The 16454-nt window shown below is 34.3% G+C and overlaps 1 protein-coding gene and 1 long non-coding RNA gene across 2 annotated transcripts; both read left to right on the top strand.

Annotated features, from left to right (window-relative positions):
• Nucleotides 1–7550: 7550 nt before the first annotated feature.
• On the top strand, nt 7551–12274 carry LOC133337678 (uncharacterized). Its single transcript, XM_061545885.1, has 4 exons — nt 7551–7843; nt 7897–8279; nt 11794–11994; nt 12065–12274. The coding sequence occupies exons 1-4, from the start codon at nt 7588–7590 to the stop codon at nt 12272–12274; spliced, it is 1050 nt and encodes a 349-aa protein (XP_061401869.1). The 5' UTR covers nt 7551–7587.
• Nucleotides 12275–12703: 429 nt separating this feature from the next.
• On the top strand, nt 12704–13842 carry LOC133337679 (uncharacterized). The gene is made up of 3 exons (XR_009754595.1): nt 12704–12798; nt 13660–13725; nt 13785–13842. It is a non-coding gene; the product is annotated as an uncharacterized LOC133337679 (long non-coding RNA).
• Nucleotides 13843–16454: the final 2612 nt, after the last annotated feature.

Here is a 16454-nt window from a genome sequence, read left to right as displayed (position 1 = left end):
GCTTTACAATTTATACGCGGACATCGACATAGTCAGTAGTATTGAGCTGCAGCGGCTACGGTGGCTAGGCCATGTTGTGCGGATGAATGAAAATGCCCAAGCTCAAAAGGCATATAAAAATGAGCCTACTGATGGTTCCCGTAGAAGGGGAAGGCCACGAATTAGATGGAAAGATCTAGTAAAAAACAACATCATGGAACGTGGTCTTCCAAATTGGTGGACTTGCGCACAAGACCGACGCGCGTGGTAATATTTTTTAAGCTCGGCTTATGGAACAACCGTTCTGTAACAAGCCAGCTAAGTAAGTAAGTAAGAATCAATACTGACAACAAGTGACATTAGCTGGGATTTGTAATCCATTAATTTATAATAGTGGGTCATAGTCCCACTTTTTAAATAGTATAGGATTGTACTATTTCGACTAGATTAATCGTTCCAGAAATGTGTACCCATTCGTCCGTCTGAACATTACAGTACAGTTCACAGCAGGCAGACATACATTGACATAGAATTTTATTCTATATGGGGTATCCGTTGAATACTTCGAGATGTTGCAAAGGGAATGGCAAATATAATATAAACTCTACCTTATTGTTTAGGATATATTTATATGGACGATATTAACGATTTATATAAAGACTTGATGATTTTTTCTGACTTTATGTTTTTTCTCCAATTGATCTTAAAAACTCAAACCTATTAAAGTTACGGCCCATTTAGGGCATTATCACTGTTCAGACGCATTTTCCAACAGATTTTTTTTCCGTATTGAACATTTACGCCATAAAATGGTCGAGGGGGGATGACCCTAATATTATTTGATCTCTACCAAAAACGTTGACCATAACCGGAGCTTTATGTAACATTTTATACCGATCAGCGTGGTGATGGTATAAGTAAATTTTTTCATTTTTCACCAAAAAGTCTGGGTTCATTATCGTGAAACGGGCCACTCTTATTCCATGGTCATATACCCTTCTCCGTGTAAAATTTTCACTCAATTAGAAGTGATTTGAAAATCAGTCCTCCCTCTATGTAATTACAACAAAAAGAACCTATGATAAGAGTTGAATCTCTTTTCTTTGGTTTTTTTTATGCTGATACAACAAAGAGCAAAAATCGTTGTGAAAGCAAAGATTAAAATCACTGATAAATTCACCACTCGGCTATGATCGAGGCTCGAGGAGAGAGAGAGACTACTCTCTCTCCTTATATATGTAGGTCTCTCATGCAAAGCTGAATAACATTGAAATGCAGAACACATCCATAGGTGATCAAAACAATTCCAGAAATTTAGTCGATTTTTAATGGGACTGCGGGACAGTAGCAAATGATAAAAATAAGTTTCGATTCTTGGATGGAATAAGAAAAATAAAGGAAAACATTTGAGACACAATAAAAATAAATAATACAATTAAAAATCAAGTGCTGAAAAAAGACATTATTTATAAAAGTGTAAAGTGATATCGATAGTGAATATTTTTTTTATCAAAATTATATTACTTTTCTGAAATAAGCGGTAAGTTAAGTTTCTTCACCTTTTGCTGCTTTGGTTTGCCTTCATTCCATTCCTGTCGTATATTTTATCCATTTATCTTACACATTTTTTTCTGTTTTCTCAAAAATGTCTATTTACCGTTATCTGCGTATTACATCAAGCGGCACGCGTTACTTGATTTCAATTTATAATTCTGTACAAATCAACAATGTTTGGAATTTTTTATGTTTTTGAAAACAAAAAAATCGAAATGCAACGAAAACAATCGAAAAAAATTATCACCCAGTTGAACGATGGCGCCCTAATTGCTGCTGTTCGTTTATTCAGTCACCGCCGACAATAGACTGCCAACGGCAGGGTCAATGTCAATGGTGATCTATTTCAATTTCAATTTTGTTTTTGTTTTTTTTTTCTTTTTTTCATTGGTTGTTGGTGTTGGATTGATCAGTCTAATTAAATTGATTGTTATTTCTAGTTTTTTTTAAGCTTCTTATACCCACTATGTTTGTTATTATTTTTATTATGTTTGTTTTATTCGGCGCCGGAAAAAATATATTTTGATTTTATTGATTTTCCCTTTTATTTAGTTCTTCCATTGAAATTGTAATGTAATTTGTGTGTTCTGATGGAAGATCGAAAAATAGACCCAATGACATAATTTGCAACTCTCATATTCAGAGGCTAAAAGTAAACCTCTGTTTTTGCAGGCAAAAATGTGATCTGTGCTGAAGTTTAATAGAAATAAATATATAAAATAAACCAGTAAGGAAAGTAGTAATGTCGGACTGGGCCGACTTATGATGCCCTTCACCACTTTGGGTATATTCTACATATGTATCCTAACAGACGACGCGTTTTTGTTATATATCTACATCTGAACCGATTTCAGAGAAACTTGCCAGAGACTAATTTATATTACATCAGTACGTTGTGTCAATCGGCCTAGGTATGGATCTTTTCACGAAGCTTAGCAACATCATTTTAGACTTAATTCAGTACCCTATACCATAATTCGTGCAAATCGAAATATATATGGGACTTTGGTGTACCAATTACATAAAATCAGACGAAAATATATATGAACCGATTTTCACGAAACTTAGCACACGTCATTCTAGCCTTAATTCAGTACACTATGACAAATTTCGTGCAAATCGAATGATTTTCAGAGACTTTGATGCACCAATTACTTGAAATCGGATACAAATACATATGGGAGCTATATCTAAATCTGAACCTATTTTCACGAAACTTTGCACACATCATTCTAGACTTAATTCGGTACGCTATGCCAAAATTCGTGCAAATTAAAAGATTTCCAGGGACTTCGGTGCACCAATTACCCAAAATCGGGCGAACCTATATATGTTAGCTAGATCTAAATCTGAACCGATTTTCATGAAACGTAGCAACATCATTCTAGACGCAATTCAGTACGCTATGCCAAATTTCGGGCAAATCGAAAGATATATAGGGTCTCTTTTGCACCAATTACCTTAAATCGGATGAAAATATATATGGGAGCTATATCTAAATCTGAACAGATTGTCACTAAACTTTGCACACATCATTCTAGACATAATACAGTACGTTATGCCAAAATTCGTGCTAATCAAAAGATTTCCAGGGACTTTAGTGGACTATTTACCTAAAATCGGGTGAAGCTATATATGGGAGCTATATCTAAATCTGAACTGATTTTCACGAAATTTTGCACACATCATTCTAGACTTAATTTAGTACGCTGAGCCAAATTTCGTGCAAATCGAAAGATATATAGGTACTTTGGTACACAATTTACCTTAAATCGGACCAAGATATATATGGGAGCTATATCTAAATCTGAACCGATTTTCAAGAAACTTTGCACACATCATTCTAGACTTAATTTAGTACGCTGTGCCAAATTTCGTGCAGATCGAAAGATATATAGGGACTTTGGTACACCATTTACCTTAAATCGGACGAAAATATATATGGGAGCTATATCTAAATCTGAGCCGATTTTTCCCAATTTGAATAGGGTTCGTCCTTGGGCCAAACAAATGAGCTGTGCCAAATTTCATCCAATTCGAATCATAAATGCGACCTGTACTTTGTTTACAATTTAACACCGACAGACGGACGGACGGACATGCATAAATCGACTCAGAAAGTGATTCTATGCATATTCTCAAAAGGAACCATGGGTCTATCTCGATTATTTTTGCCTGTTACAAACATATGCACAAAGACATAAAACCCTGTACCACAGTGTGGTGAAGGACCGTCCGACCTTTGAACTATCCTTTCACCTGGGCCATAACATCTTTCACTTATTTTTGTAAACACATTACATTATTATACAATTTGCGTAAACATTTCTCTGAGATAATCATTTTCACGTTATTTGTTCGATGATACTCTGAATACACGTACATAGTCACACAAGAATATGAAATTAAACAATAAATGCTGGTAATAAAATAAATAATAAAATTATCAAAAATAATTGACAGACTCAAGATCAAAGTGTATCGAAAAATGAAACCGAAACAAAACATATGCATTTGTCGTAACACATTGTGTAGCTGTATGGTTTTTGTGTGTTCTGATTTCATTGATATCTATAAGAGAGGTTTAAAATTTTGAAAATATTTGGAAAAAAAATCGATTTATGCGCGTCCCCTAATCTGCATGTCTTTCTATATTAAATTGTAAACAAATTACAGGTCACATTTATGATCCGAATTGGATGAAATTTTGCATAGGTCACTTGTTTGGCCCAACGACAAACCCTATTGAAATTGCAGAAAATCGGTTCAAAGTTAGTTATAACTCCCATATATAGTTTCGTCCGATTTTAAATAAACGGTGCAGTAAACTCTAAAGGATTGTCCGATTGAGACAAAATTTAGCACATCGTACTAATATTTCTACAGGGTGATGTCGATTGGGAAAAACATTTTCTCTATAGAAAAAATATAAACCCAAGGGTTTGTTAATTATTTTTTCAATAGAATTGGATCCAAGCGTGAGCATATCTTGTATGTGCCCAAAGTAGTGAAGAAAATCATATAGTCGGCTCTGTCCGACATTTGAACATTTCTTGCTGATTTATATAGAAAAAACTTAAACCCAAGGGTCCGTAAGTTATTTAATATAGAAAGCATTTGGATCCAAGGCTCCGTGATTTTTATACCCTTCACCACACTGTGGTATAGGGCATTATGTATTTGTGCATATGTTTGTAACAAACAAAAGGTATCGAGATAGGCCCATGGTTCGTTTTGAGAATATGCATAGAATCACATTCTGAGTCGATTTTATACATGTCCGTCCATGTATTTTTGTGAACAAAGTACAGGTCCCATTTATGATCCGATTTGGATGAAATTTGGCACATGTCAGCAATTTGGCACATGCCCAAGGACGAAGCCCATTGAAATTGGAGAAAATCGGTTCAGATTTAGATATTGGTCCGATTGAGACAAAATTTTACACACAGTACTGAATTATGTGCAGATTAATATGTGCGAAGTTTTGTTGGAATCGGTTCATATTTAGATAAGCTGCCATTTAGGTAAATGGTGCACCGAACTGAAAATGTTTGCCCGATTGGGACAAAATCTTGCACAGCGTACGGAATTTAGTCCAATTTGACATCTGTGAAGTTTTGTTGAAATCGGTCCATATTTATATATAGCTCCCATATATAGTTTCGTCCGATTTTATGTAAATGGTGCACCAAACTCCCAATAATGGTCCGATTTAAACAATGAATTCAGTCCAGTTTGACATCTATGATGTTTTTCTTGAAATCGGTCCATATTTAGATATAGCTCCCATATATATTTCCGTCCGATTTTAGGACAATGGTTCACCAAACTCTCAAATTTTGCACAGCATACTGAATTAAGTCCTGTTTGATGTGTGTGAAGTTCTGTTGAAATTGGTTCAGATTAACATATATCTTCCATACAAGGGTATCATATAGTCGGCCCGTCCGATTTTTGAACTTTCCTTACTGGTTTTTCTATAGAAAAAAAACCATTTGAGCGTCTGCGAATATGCTTCTATAGAAAAACTTGAAGCCCGAAATATTTTCAAAAAAAATGCACCCATGGCTCTTCCAATTATTATATTGAAAATTCCTGGACCCAAGGTTCTATGATTTTTTTATAGAAAAATTTGGACTCACGTCTTGATCTTAAGGTTCAGTGAACTTTTTAATAGAAACAACTTAGACCCAAATGTCTGGGCATTTTTTCTATAGAAAAAGCTTGGCTTCAAGCTTCCATGCATTATTCAATAGAAAACACTTGGACCCAAGGGTCCGTACATTTTTTCTACAGAAAAAACTTGGACCCAAGGGCCTGTGAATTTTTTTTATTCAGAAAAAAATGGACTCAAAGGCTTGTGAAGTTATTTCTATAGGAAAAACATGGAACCAAGGGTCTATGAATTTGCTCCTATAGAAAAAACTTTGACCCAAGGGTCTGTATTTTTTTCCCTATAGATAAAACTTGAAACCAATGGTCTGTGTATTTTTTATATAGTTAAAATCGGGCGAAAATATATGTGGGTGTTATACCTAAATCTGAACCGATTTTTTCCAATTTGCCAAAATTCATCCAAATCGGATCATAAATGGGACCTGTACTTTGTTAAAAAATACATGGACGGACAGACGGACGGACATTCATAAATCGACTCAGATTCTATGCATATTCTCAAAAGGAACCATGGGTCTATTTCGATTTTTTCCCTGCTACAAACATATGCACAAAGACACAATACCCTGTACCATAGTGAGGTGAAGTGTATAAAAAGGGGGTTACATGTGGACTACCCCTAAAAGGGGCGAATATTTATAATTTTTGGGATGGAGGTTTGTTACCATATACGACTACAAAAAACAAAATTACAAAGAATTTGGTTGAAAAACGCGCTCAAGAACCCCAAAATACCGAAAATTGAGGGTACCCTTATATGAGGGTACCCTTATATATATTTATAATTTATAGTAGAGAGATTTGCTACCTAATAAGAACTCGGCGTACTAAATTACAGTCAATTCGGTCGAAAAATACGATCAGAACCCCCAAAATGCCAAAAATATGGGGGTACCCTTATATGGGGACTATCAGAAAAACTGGACCTATATTTATAATTTTTTGTGGAGTAATTTGATACCCAACGTACAAAATTTCAGAGAATTCAGTTCAGGCAAAGAGGTTTCAGATTTAATTTTGATCAAATCGGTTATTCAATTCGCTTTGAAATTAATTAAATTTACAAGTTTGAAAAATATTAACCCGTTCTAGGGTAGGTACCAGAAGGAAAGGGCCGATGGGTTCCATCTTCGGGTTAGGTACCAGAAGGTGTGGACCAATGGTTCTTATCTTCTGACTTGATCTAGGCTTGGTAAAAATAGAATGTGCAAAGTTTTATTAAAATCGGAGATTCTTCTCGCCTAATTTGGGCTTGGTGAAGAGAATAGGTTAAGTATGGGTTGGTTCAAATAGGATAGTCCGTTCGCATGATATTATAAAGTTATTTTTTTTGCACAATTTTGACAATTTTATGGGGGAAGGTACCAGAAGGAGTGGATCGATATTCCCCATCTTCGAATTTGATCTAAGCTTGGAAGAAATATTACAATGTGTAGAGTTTGAAGGAAATCGGTTTCTCCATTCGAGTGAACATTGCATTGTTTAATATATTTAATTGGTACATCCATATCCATATAACACCTCAGAACATTACATCATCATAACAAAATATCAACATAATTTTCTGATTATTTTCCAATAGGAATTCGTACAAAGTTCAAAATTAAAAATTGGAATTAGTCATATAAACTAAAATAGCAACAACAACTAGAATTTAATAAAAAATAAAAGCAAACAAATAATTCCTGTCCGGCAAAGCAACAAAACTATTGAAACCGGCAAACTGATAACGACTGCCAGAGAATGGCGCAGAATTCTTTTAATATTTTTTTTTTATTTTCATTATGTTTTCATTATCACGCCAATATTTAAAAAAAAATGATGCTTTCAGTAACATTTCAGTAACGATCACGGTCAACAACAGCAGCATTGAGAATGGCTCAGGAAACCAAAACCCAAAAACAACAACAGCAGCCGCAACAAAAATCCACCGGAGATGAGATCACCATGGCACCAGGTGATGAAGAGGAAATTGAAGAAATCGAAATACCTCAAAATAAAACGTTGAAGGATAAACTGCAAATGATTTGCGAGAAATTCGCTGCAACTGGTATGGGTCAGGCGATATTGGAGCGCGGTGATCGTGTGCTAAAAGTTTTGGAAGAAACCTCCAAATGGAGTTTGCCACAGGGTGGGTTTTAAGCCGATTATTCAATTCCAAAATAATTAAATGTCCTTTTATAGATGACACTGATACCAAATTGGAACGACCCCTGCCATGGATATTCTTTATACCGCTGATTGTGTGGTTGCGTGTCATTCGCATGTGGCTCTCCTTTGGCTGTATAATGTTGGGTGGTTCCCCCATGACGGCAGAGAAAATGGTCTATAATATACAAATTAAACGTCGTCGACTCCGTGCCATACGTGTACCAGCTTTAAGAGCTGCCCGTCGCCTTGAATCAGATCAGAGTGCCATGACAATGTCTGGTAAAAATCAAACTTTTATTGGCAAGATACGCTCATTGTTTGGCAGTGCTGTTTGTAAACCGGGCCAGCGTCATGATGCTCCGCAGAGACGTGCTTTTGGCACTGGGAATATTTCAAAAGTAACGGAAGAAATGTCGGTAAGTTGTGCGAGATATTGGTGCAGAGTACGCTTTAAGGGACCAAATCTGAATCGATTTCTACGAAACTTCATTCAAGACCCAATTCAATACCATATGCAAAATTTCGTCTTAATCGGGCAAAAGTAAGGTGTCCGGTGCACCTTTTACATAAAATCGTACGAAATTATATATCGAAGCCATATATAAATCTGAACCGCTTTCTATAAAGTTTAACACATGTTATTCTAGACTCAATTTAATACAATATGCAAAATATCGTCAAAATCGGACAAACCTTGGGAATTTACATAAAATCGGATGAATATATATATATATATATATAGGGGAGCTATATCTGAATCCGAACCGATTTCAAAGACAATTTACACACTTTAGCCTATACTCAATTCCATATGCCAAATTTCGTATCAATCGGGCAAATCTTGAGAATTTGGTGCAATATTTACATAAAAATCGGACGAAGCTATATATGGGAGCTATATCTATATCTGATCCGATTTTAATGAAACTTAAAACACACTATATCCTAGTCTCAATTCCATACGTTATGTCAAATTTCGTCACAATCGGACAAATATTGGGAGTTTAGTGCACCATTTACAAAAAATCGGACGAACCTATATGTTGGGCTATATCTAAATCTGAATCAATTTCAATGAAACTTAACACACATTATCCTGGACTCAATACCATACGTTACGCCAATTTTCGTCTCAATCGGACACATCTTGGAAATTTGGTGCACTATTTACTTAAAATCGGACGAAAATATATATGGGAGCTATATCTAAATCTCAACCGCTTTCAATAAAACTTAGCACATGTTATTCTGGACTCAATTTCATACGTTATGCCAGATTTCGTCGAAATCGGGAAACCTTGAGAATTTGGTGCACCATTTACCTTAAATCGGACGAAAATATATATGAGAGCTATATCTAATCTGAACCGATTTTTCCCAATTTCAATAGGGTTCGTCCTTGGGCCAAATAAGTGACCTATGCCAAATTTCATCCAAATCGGATCATAAATGCGACCTGTACTGTGTTCACAAAAATAAATTTCGATTTGCACAGAGTACATAATTGGGTCCAAAATGATGTGTGCCAAGTTTTGAGAAAATCGGTTCAGTTTTAGATATAGCTCCCATATATAGTTTCGTCCGATTTAAGGTAAATTGTGCACCAAAGTCCCTATATATCATTCGATTTGCACGAAATTTGGCACAGAGTACAGAATTAGGTCCAAAGTGATGTGTGCCAAGTTTCAAGAAAATCGGATTTAGATATAGCTCCCGTATATAGTTTCGTCCGATTTGCATGAAATTTTACATAGAGTACTGAATTATGTCCAGAATGATGTGTGCCAAGTTTCGAGAAAATCGATTGAGATTTAGATATAACTCCAATATAAATTTTCGTCCGATTTAAGGTAAATGGGTCTCCAAAGTCCCTATGTATCTTTCGAGTTTCCCGAAATGTGCATAAAGTACTGAATTATGTCCAAAATGATGTGTGCTAAGTTTCGAGAAAATCGGTTCAGATTTAGATATTACGCCAATATATATTTTCGTCCGATTTAAAGTGAATGGGTCTCAATTTGGCACAGCTTAATGAATTAGGTCTAGAATGATGTGTGTTAAGTTTCGTGAAAATCGGTTCAGATTTAGATATAACTTCCATATACATTTTCGTCCTATTGTAGGTAAATGGTGTACCAAAGTCCCTTAATATTTTTCGGTTTGCACCAAATTTGGCACAGCGCACTATAGGTAATTTGGACAGTTTTTAGGCAAAAAGTCATTTTTTCAATTTTGGAAAATAATAAATTTTTTGGTGGCAATGAAAAGAAAACATCCCAAAATTTATGATTCTGTAAGATTTTTTGCGTAAACGTGTCTTTAAAGCGGTGGAAATCGTTGCCAAACTCTACACTTTGAAAATAAACTTAAAGAAATAAAAAAATTTTAAAAATTAAGGCTTATTTTAAAACGTTTGAAACCGCTTAATACAAATCATAAACATAAAAATTAAACATGGAGAATATTGGCGGTGGTGTGTGCTGTTTATTTAATATATAATATTTGTTAATACGTTTGTGTAGCGATTCAAAATTTACGTAATTGACTATAATAAAAGAAATGTGTCTATTTTTTACACATAAGTCATTTTAGATAGACTTTTACTAAAATGTTTAAATTTGTCTGATCTTTTGACAACTGAAATATATTAATGAAAGCCTTCTAAATTGATTCCAATAGGTCTCAAATTGCGATTTTTTGCGTTTTTCAAGATATATCAGTTTTTTGTAGCGAACTTCAGAATAAAAAACAATAAAATTTTCGATATTTAGTTTGATGAAAGAAATAAAAGCTAAGAAACATATTGTTATTTACAACATCCCCGCACGTAAAGTTGGCAATAACAGCAATATGGACGAAAAATGCGTCAACTTAAAAAAGAAAATTAGGTAATTTTGCATGCATTTGTCAAAATGGACCAAATGTCATAGGAAGATAGAACTTTCCGCGAAAAAAACTAATACACTCGAATTTTGATTACAAAATAAATGACAAGACTCGTAAACCGCAAATAGGTTGTTGAAGTAAAGATTATGAGAAAAAATCTTAAAAGTACAAAAGAGGAAATGGCGGGCTTGGGTTTCCCTTAGAATATAAACCACCAAAAATTGATTTTTTCAGCATTGATTAAAAATAAAAAAATACATACAAAAAATGTTGTTCAGTATAACCAGGGTTTACTATAATCGTGTTCGACTGTAGTACACATGGTTTTATCTCACTTTTACATATTAATATCATCAAAGAGTAAAAATGGGTACTGAATTAATTGTTATTAATGCATTCTGCAAAAACATACAACATTGTAATAATTATTCCTTTAAAAATCTGATCGCGGGGTCGAAATATTTTTAACACACTACCCTAATAGTTTTCAACCGTTTGTTGTGTTTAAGAAAACTAATGAAAATATCTGAAAAAGAATTAGCTTTGTTCGTTATATGTGTAGTTGCTTATAACCGTTGTTCGTTATATCCGGTTTCTACTGTGGAAATCTGCGTTTTCTCTTTCTTGTACATATAAATCATTTAAAAAGTCAAAAAATCGTTTAACACCGCTGTTGTTAATTTTTTCCTCAAAACAGGGCAAATTACCTATAGTGCAGCTTAATGAATTAGGTCTAGAATGATGTGTGTTAAGTTTCCTAAAATCGGTTCAGATTTAGATATAGCTTCTATATCTTGCCAAATGAAAAATTTAGTATCGGTTGCAGAATGACATTTTTATGGATCAATTTCATTCTACTGGTACATTAAAAATGCGACGTCTGTTATGATTCATCTGTTGAATATACCCAAAGTGGTGAAGGGTATCATATAGTCGGCCCAGTCCGACTTTACTACTTTCCTTACTGGTTTATTTTTTCTATTTATACTTCTTATATTTAAAAAAATAATACCCTTCTCTGATGTCAACCTAATCTTCTCTTAGGGAGAACGTTCCGTTAAGCGACCACGTGATGATGACAATGCCGATCTTAATATGACCGTTGATCAAATGCTTGAAAAATATGCCAATGAAGATTCTGAAGATGATTCCGATTATGTGCCAAATGAAGAAGAAGACAGTTCATCATCGTCATCAAGTGAAAGTATTTCCAGTGCTGAAGCTGCAGATTTATCCAAATCTGAGGTACATGAAAAACATTTTAATTCCTAAATATCTAACTATCATATATAGTATAAAATTATCCTGCTTCCAGAAATCTGAAATGACTTCCGCACTAGATCACAGTGTGGTGGAGGTCAAAGAAAACGGTGGTCCCAAACATAGGCCAATGCCTAAACCGATTGCCGATATCAAACTGGAACCCATATCAGATGCTGATAGTGGCAGTGAAGTGGCAAAGACACCGAAACCCGATAGTGGATCACAGACCAAAAGCACAACAGAAGTCGGTAATGGTTTTTAGAATTATAACAAAATTTCAGTGATTTTTTTCTTTTCGTTTCTTATGCATACATATATACATATACACACATAAATATAAGCATGGAATTTCTTTATTTGAACATCACATGAAGTGAAAATATTTTTTTTCTATGAGAAAATAAAAATAATTGAATTATGAAATAATTTTAATGAAATAATGATTAAGTCCAGTCATGCATTCCCACTTTTCCTTCTAAAATTAAAAAAAAAAAACAAAAATCTAAATTCTAAAAATCATATCCTTTATTTGGCCTTTGGTTTCTATATCTATATCCCTTTCTCCCCCTCACCTAATGAATATTTTGACAGCCACAGTTGAAAAAGAACAACAACAGCAACAACCACAAAAGGAACAGCAAAAGGATATCTCCACACCAAAATCCCAACCACACACAAAACAACAATTAAGTGTTACTGAAGATCCTGTAGCTAAACAAAAATCGACCCCAGGTCATGAATCTGCAGCCTCCTTGAAACCGGTTTTAGGTGCTAAAACCGCAGCAGGTGAGTTCCATGTTATACACATCTTATAATTCGTATTGTTATTGGAATGACTTTGTGATTTGATTTTTATGCCCCAGCACCCCAACAATCGTCTCGCCCCAACCCTGCAACTCGTAGACCGCCAATATCCTCGCCACCTCTAGAAAAACATTATCGAACGATTACAACGGAAACATCCATAACCGAATATGATTGGTCCATAGTTGTAAAAACCGAAATTACCCATCGAAAACCAACTCCGGTATATCGCAGATCCTCTCCAATACCAATTCCAAAAGCCTCGTCTTCCAACTTCCCATTAACACCCGCCTCATCAACCGAGGATATTTTTTACAGTCCTATTGGTTTGTTCAAATGATTTCACTTCACCCTCATCCACTTTGCGCATCTCCATCCCCTCATAAGCATAGCAAACCGAACATACACTTCTATAACCAAAAAATTAACTTCGAAAAATACAACTTTTTTCAAAATTTTGCTGAGCTCTCCTTCGGCTATATTTAGCAGAAAAAGTCCTCTCATTTCTTTACGGATTTAACCCATATTTTGCCTCAGTTAGAGGGAATATAAAATATTTGTCGAAGATTATTATCCAGGGTGACATACATCCATGTAGAATATATTCTCTCAAAGCCTGCATATCAAGATCCCAGTTAATTTTCCGTATATTCCAAGACCACTTTTCATCCTTTTCGAATATAGTTTACATAATAAATTATTTGGCTTAAATATTTCAAATAATGGTAGTCTTTTTCGATTTCACTCATTATCATTAATACATTTAATCATAACACAAGCATCTCATTTAACATACATTTACTTACTTTGATCATCCGAAATTATTTGTTCTCCTTCCTTCAGGTTCTCCACAGGACTTCCATTCCATCTTTCATCCGGCACCCATAGTTAAAGTCACTCAGGCAGAAGGTAAGCTGAGACTTTTCATTAAAAATTGAATGTTTATAAACTTTGTTTTGTGTGTTCAGCCCACCACTCAACGCCCAAGGAGGCTGATGATCGCAACGATAGCTCCGCTCCCGAAACCCCCGAAACTCAACATAAGAAACAACAGAATAAGCAACACCATCAACAGCAGCACCACCACCACAACAATAAGAATCGTAATAGAAATCGTCGCTGAAGAAATCTGTGGCTATTTTTTCATTTCGATTGTTTAAGTCCTTTTTCCCACCCCCAAATTTTCGTTAGTCCTTAATTTATTTCCACTAAAATATTTTTGATTTTTGTTAAATGAAAGAATTTTGTTATACATAATTGAATTTTTAATAAAAACGTATTTTATAAATCTTTCTTTGAAATTGGAATCGAAATATGATTACAAAACGCGGACAGATAAATTCATGTTTGCTATGGAGGATGTGACATTGTTATTTTGACTTAATTTGAATCTACACTAATTCAAGAATGTCCCCAGAAAATTTTAAATGAAAATCTCAAGAACTCTTGAAAATATAGACGATTTATTGCGTCAGCATCATGTGACGGCTAAAGGGCTTCTCAAACTTTAAACGCCTTTTTCTCATTTGCGAATGGCGGGCACGATAACTCAAAAACTAATAACCCAATCGATTCCAAATTTTTATACGTTTCTCTGTGAGTGTATAGCTATCGTATGAACTAGGATAAAGCCAATCGGTGAAGATCTTCCTTATCTTTTAACTTGATTTTTGGTCAAAAATCGGCGATTTTCCAAAAATATTTTTTCAAAGGTCCGCCATTTTGTTAATTTTAGAGCGAAGTCAATAATCCTAGTTCATACGAGAGCCAGACATGTACTCTTTCTAACACCGTTGGAATTTTCGGATTCCGATGTTCCAGTGAGGAGTTATCATGCCCGCCATCAAAAATAAGGACTTTTCTTTAATTACAAAAAACAACAACAAAACAATAACAAACATTTTTTGTAAATTATTTTTCTTCTCTTTTAAATCTTCAAATATATATGTGCAAAGTTACAAACCTTAACAAGCATTGGTATTGATTTACCAGCCCATTGAAAATCTTGAAAAATTAAAATTGAGAATGGGTGGGGTTCCATTAAATAAAGTATACGATTATACCTTTCATTTGAATATCTGTAATACGAAAAAAGTTACGCCGAAAATAAGATAGTGTCGTCAGCGCCATCTATTGATGGGTATGAATCAAATCAGGGTTATCAGTTTTTCGAGTTTAACTCTCGAAGCGTATATATTTAAATGATCGTATAACACAAATATTACCTAAGGATAAATATAAATATCTCAATATGTTCCATGCGGAATGACAAATTGAAACACTCACTCTACCCTGCATATTTCAAAAAAAAGTAAATAAGTAATAATAATAATTATAATAAATAATATTCTATTTTGAACATTTAGCGCTAAATGAGAAAAAAAATTAAAAATTTAAATATTTTAAAATATCATAAGCCAGAATCAGAAATGAACCCAATAATTTAATGTTAGTCTTTTTCTGATATCTGATATTTTTCCTATATGTATTTTTTACAAGATCCTTACAGATAGATCCAAACGTTTGAAGAGAACCAACGAAAATGTTGTATTTTTTTAAATCAGACGAAGTTTATTTTCTCAATATTTTCTTAATAAATATTACGACTGCCGCCATCTACTTGTCATTACAAAGACTAATTCAACGGCGCGTTACTATTTTAGTGTAATGGTTGGCAACGCATACGAATTCTTGATAATAATTATGTTTATTTTTAACGCATTAGCGAAGACAGAATCCGTAAAGTCTAAGCACAACCCTACACCATGTCATTGCATGAAATTTTTTTTCTAAAGTCTGACAAAAATGTAACCCCCATTGAATTCCTAGCAAGTGTTAACATTTTATACCAAAGGTGGCGCCGCCTAAAATTCTAAGGTAAAATTTATCGAGAAAATAAATAATAAATAATGTTTCAAATATTCCAATGAGAAGATATAACGTCTGTCACCGAAAAGAAGGCCTTTCATTTAATCACAAAAATACCACACGAATTTATATTCCATCTCAAAATATTCACCCGAACCCCATAAAGTTAATATACTATTGACCAGAATAAAATTCTACAAGGGATTTTGCAATGTCCTCGTGTGTGTTGAAATAACGACGGAGCTCGCAATATTTACGAGAGATTTCAAAAACAAAAAAATTATCCGTATGTACCCAATTCACTGTCCATTTCTATGTACTTTGGAAACTTTGAGCACGATATGTCCGCTCTTCGAACTCGATTTAAGTTTGGAAGAAATATTATTATGTGGTATCAAATCGAGCATTCCATATCATTGTTATTGGATTAGCAATTTCTCAAAAGTTTGACCCATTGCGGTTGAGGTACCAGAACGAGTATACTGTCCCGTCTTTGCCGTAGCAAAGAAAACATACTCTCATTAACCATAACCTTGAACATTTTCTGCTAATCAGTTTTTTCTAACCAGGAATACGTAATATCAAATTAAAGACAATTCAAAATTTTCTGAAAAGATATTTGTTGCCATCCAAGAACCTGGAATGTCGAATTACTGCTACACGGGTTAGAAAATGTGGCTAAGACACGCAAACTATCAAAAATATGACAGGACTTTTATATGGTACTATTTCACATCAGGGCTTATGTCGAAAATATTCTGACAAAGTAT

The sequence above is a fragment of the Musca vetustissima genome, unplaced genomic scaffold (genome assembly GCF_032173495.1).
Source record: "Musca vetustissima isolate MV318-11 ecotype Yass unplaced genomic scaffold, APGP_CSIRO_Mvet_v1 utg169344, whole genome shotgun sequence".
Classification (NCBI taxonomy): domain Eukaryota; kingdom Metazoa; phylum Arthropoda; class Insecta; order Diptera; family Muscidae; genus Musca; species Musca vetustissima.
Note: the sequence above shows the minus strand (reverse complement) of the source record. Positions and strands in the feature narration are given on the sequence as shown.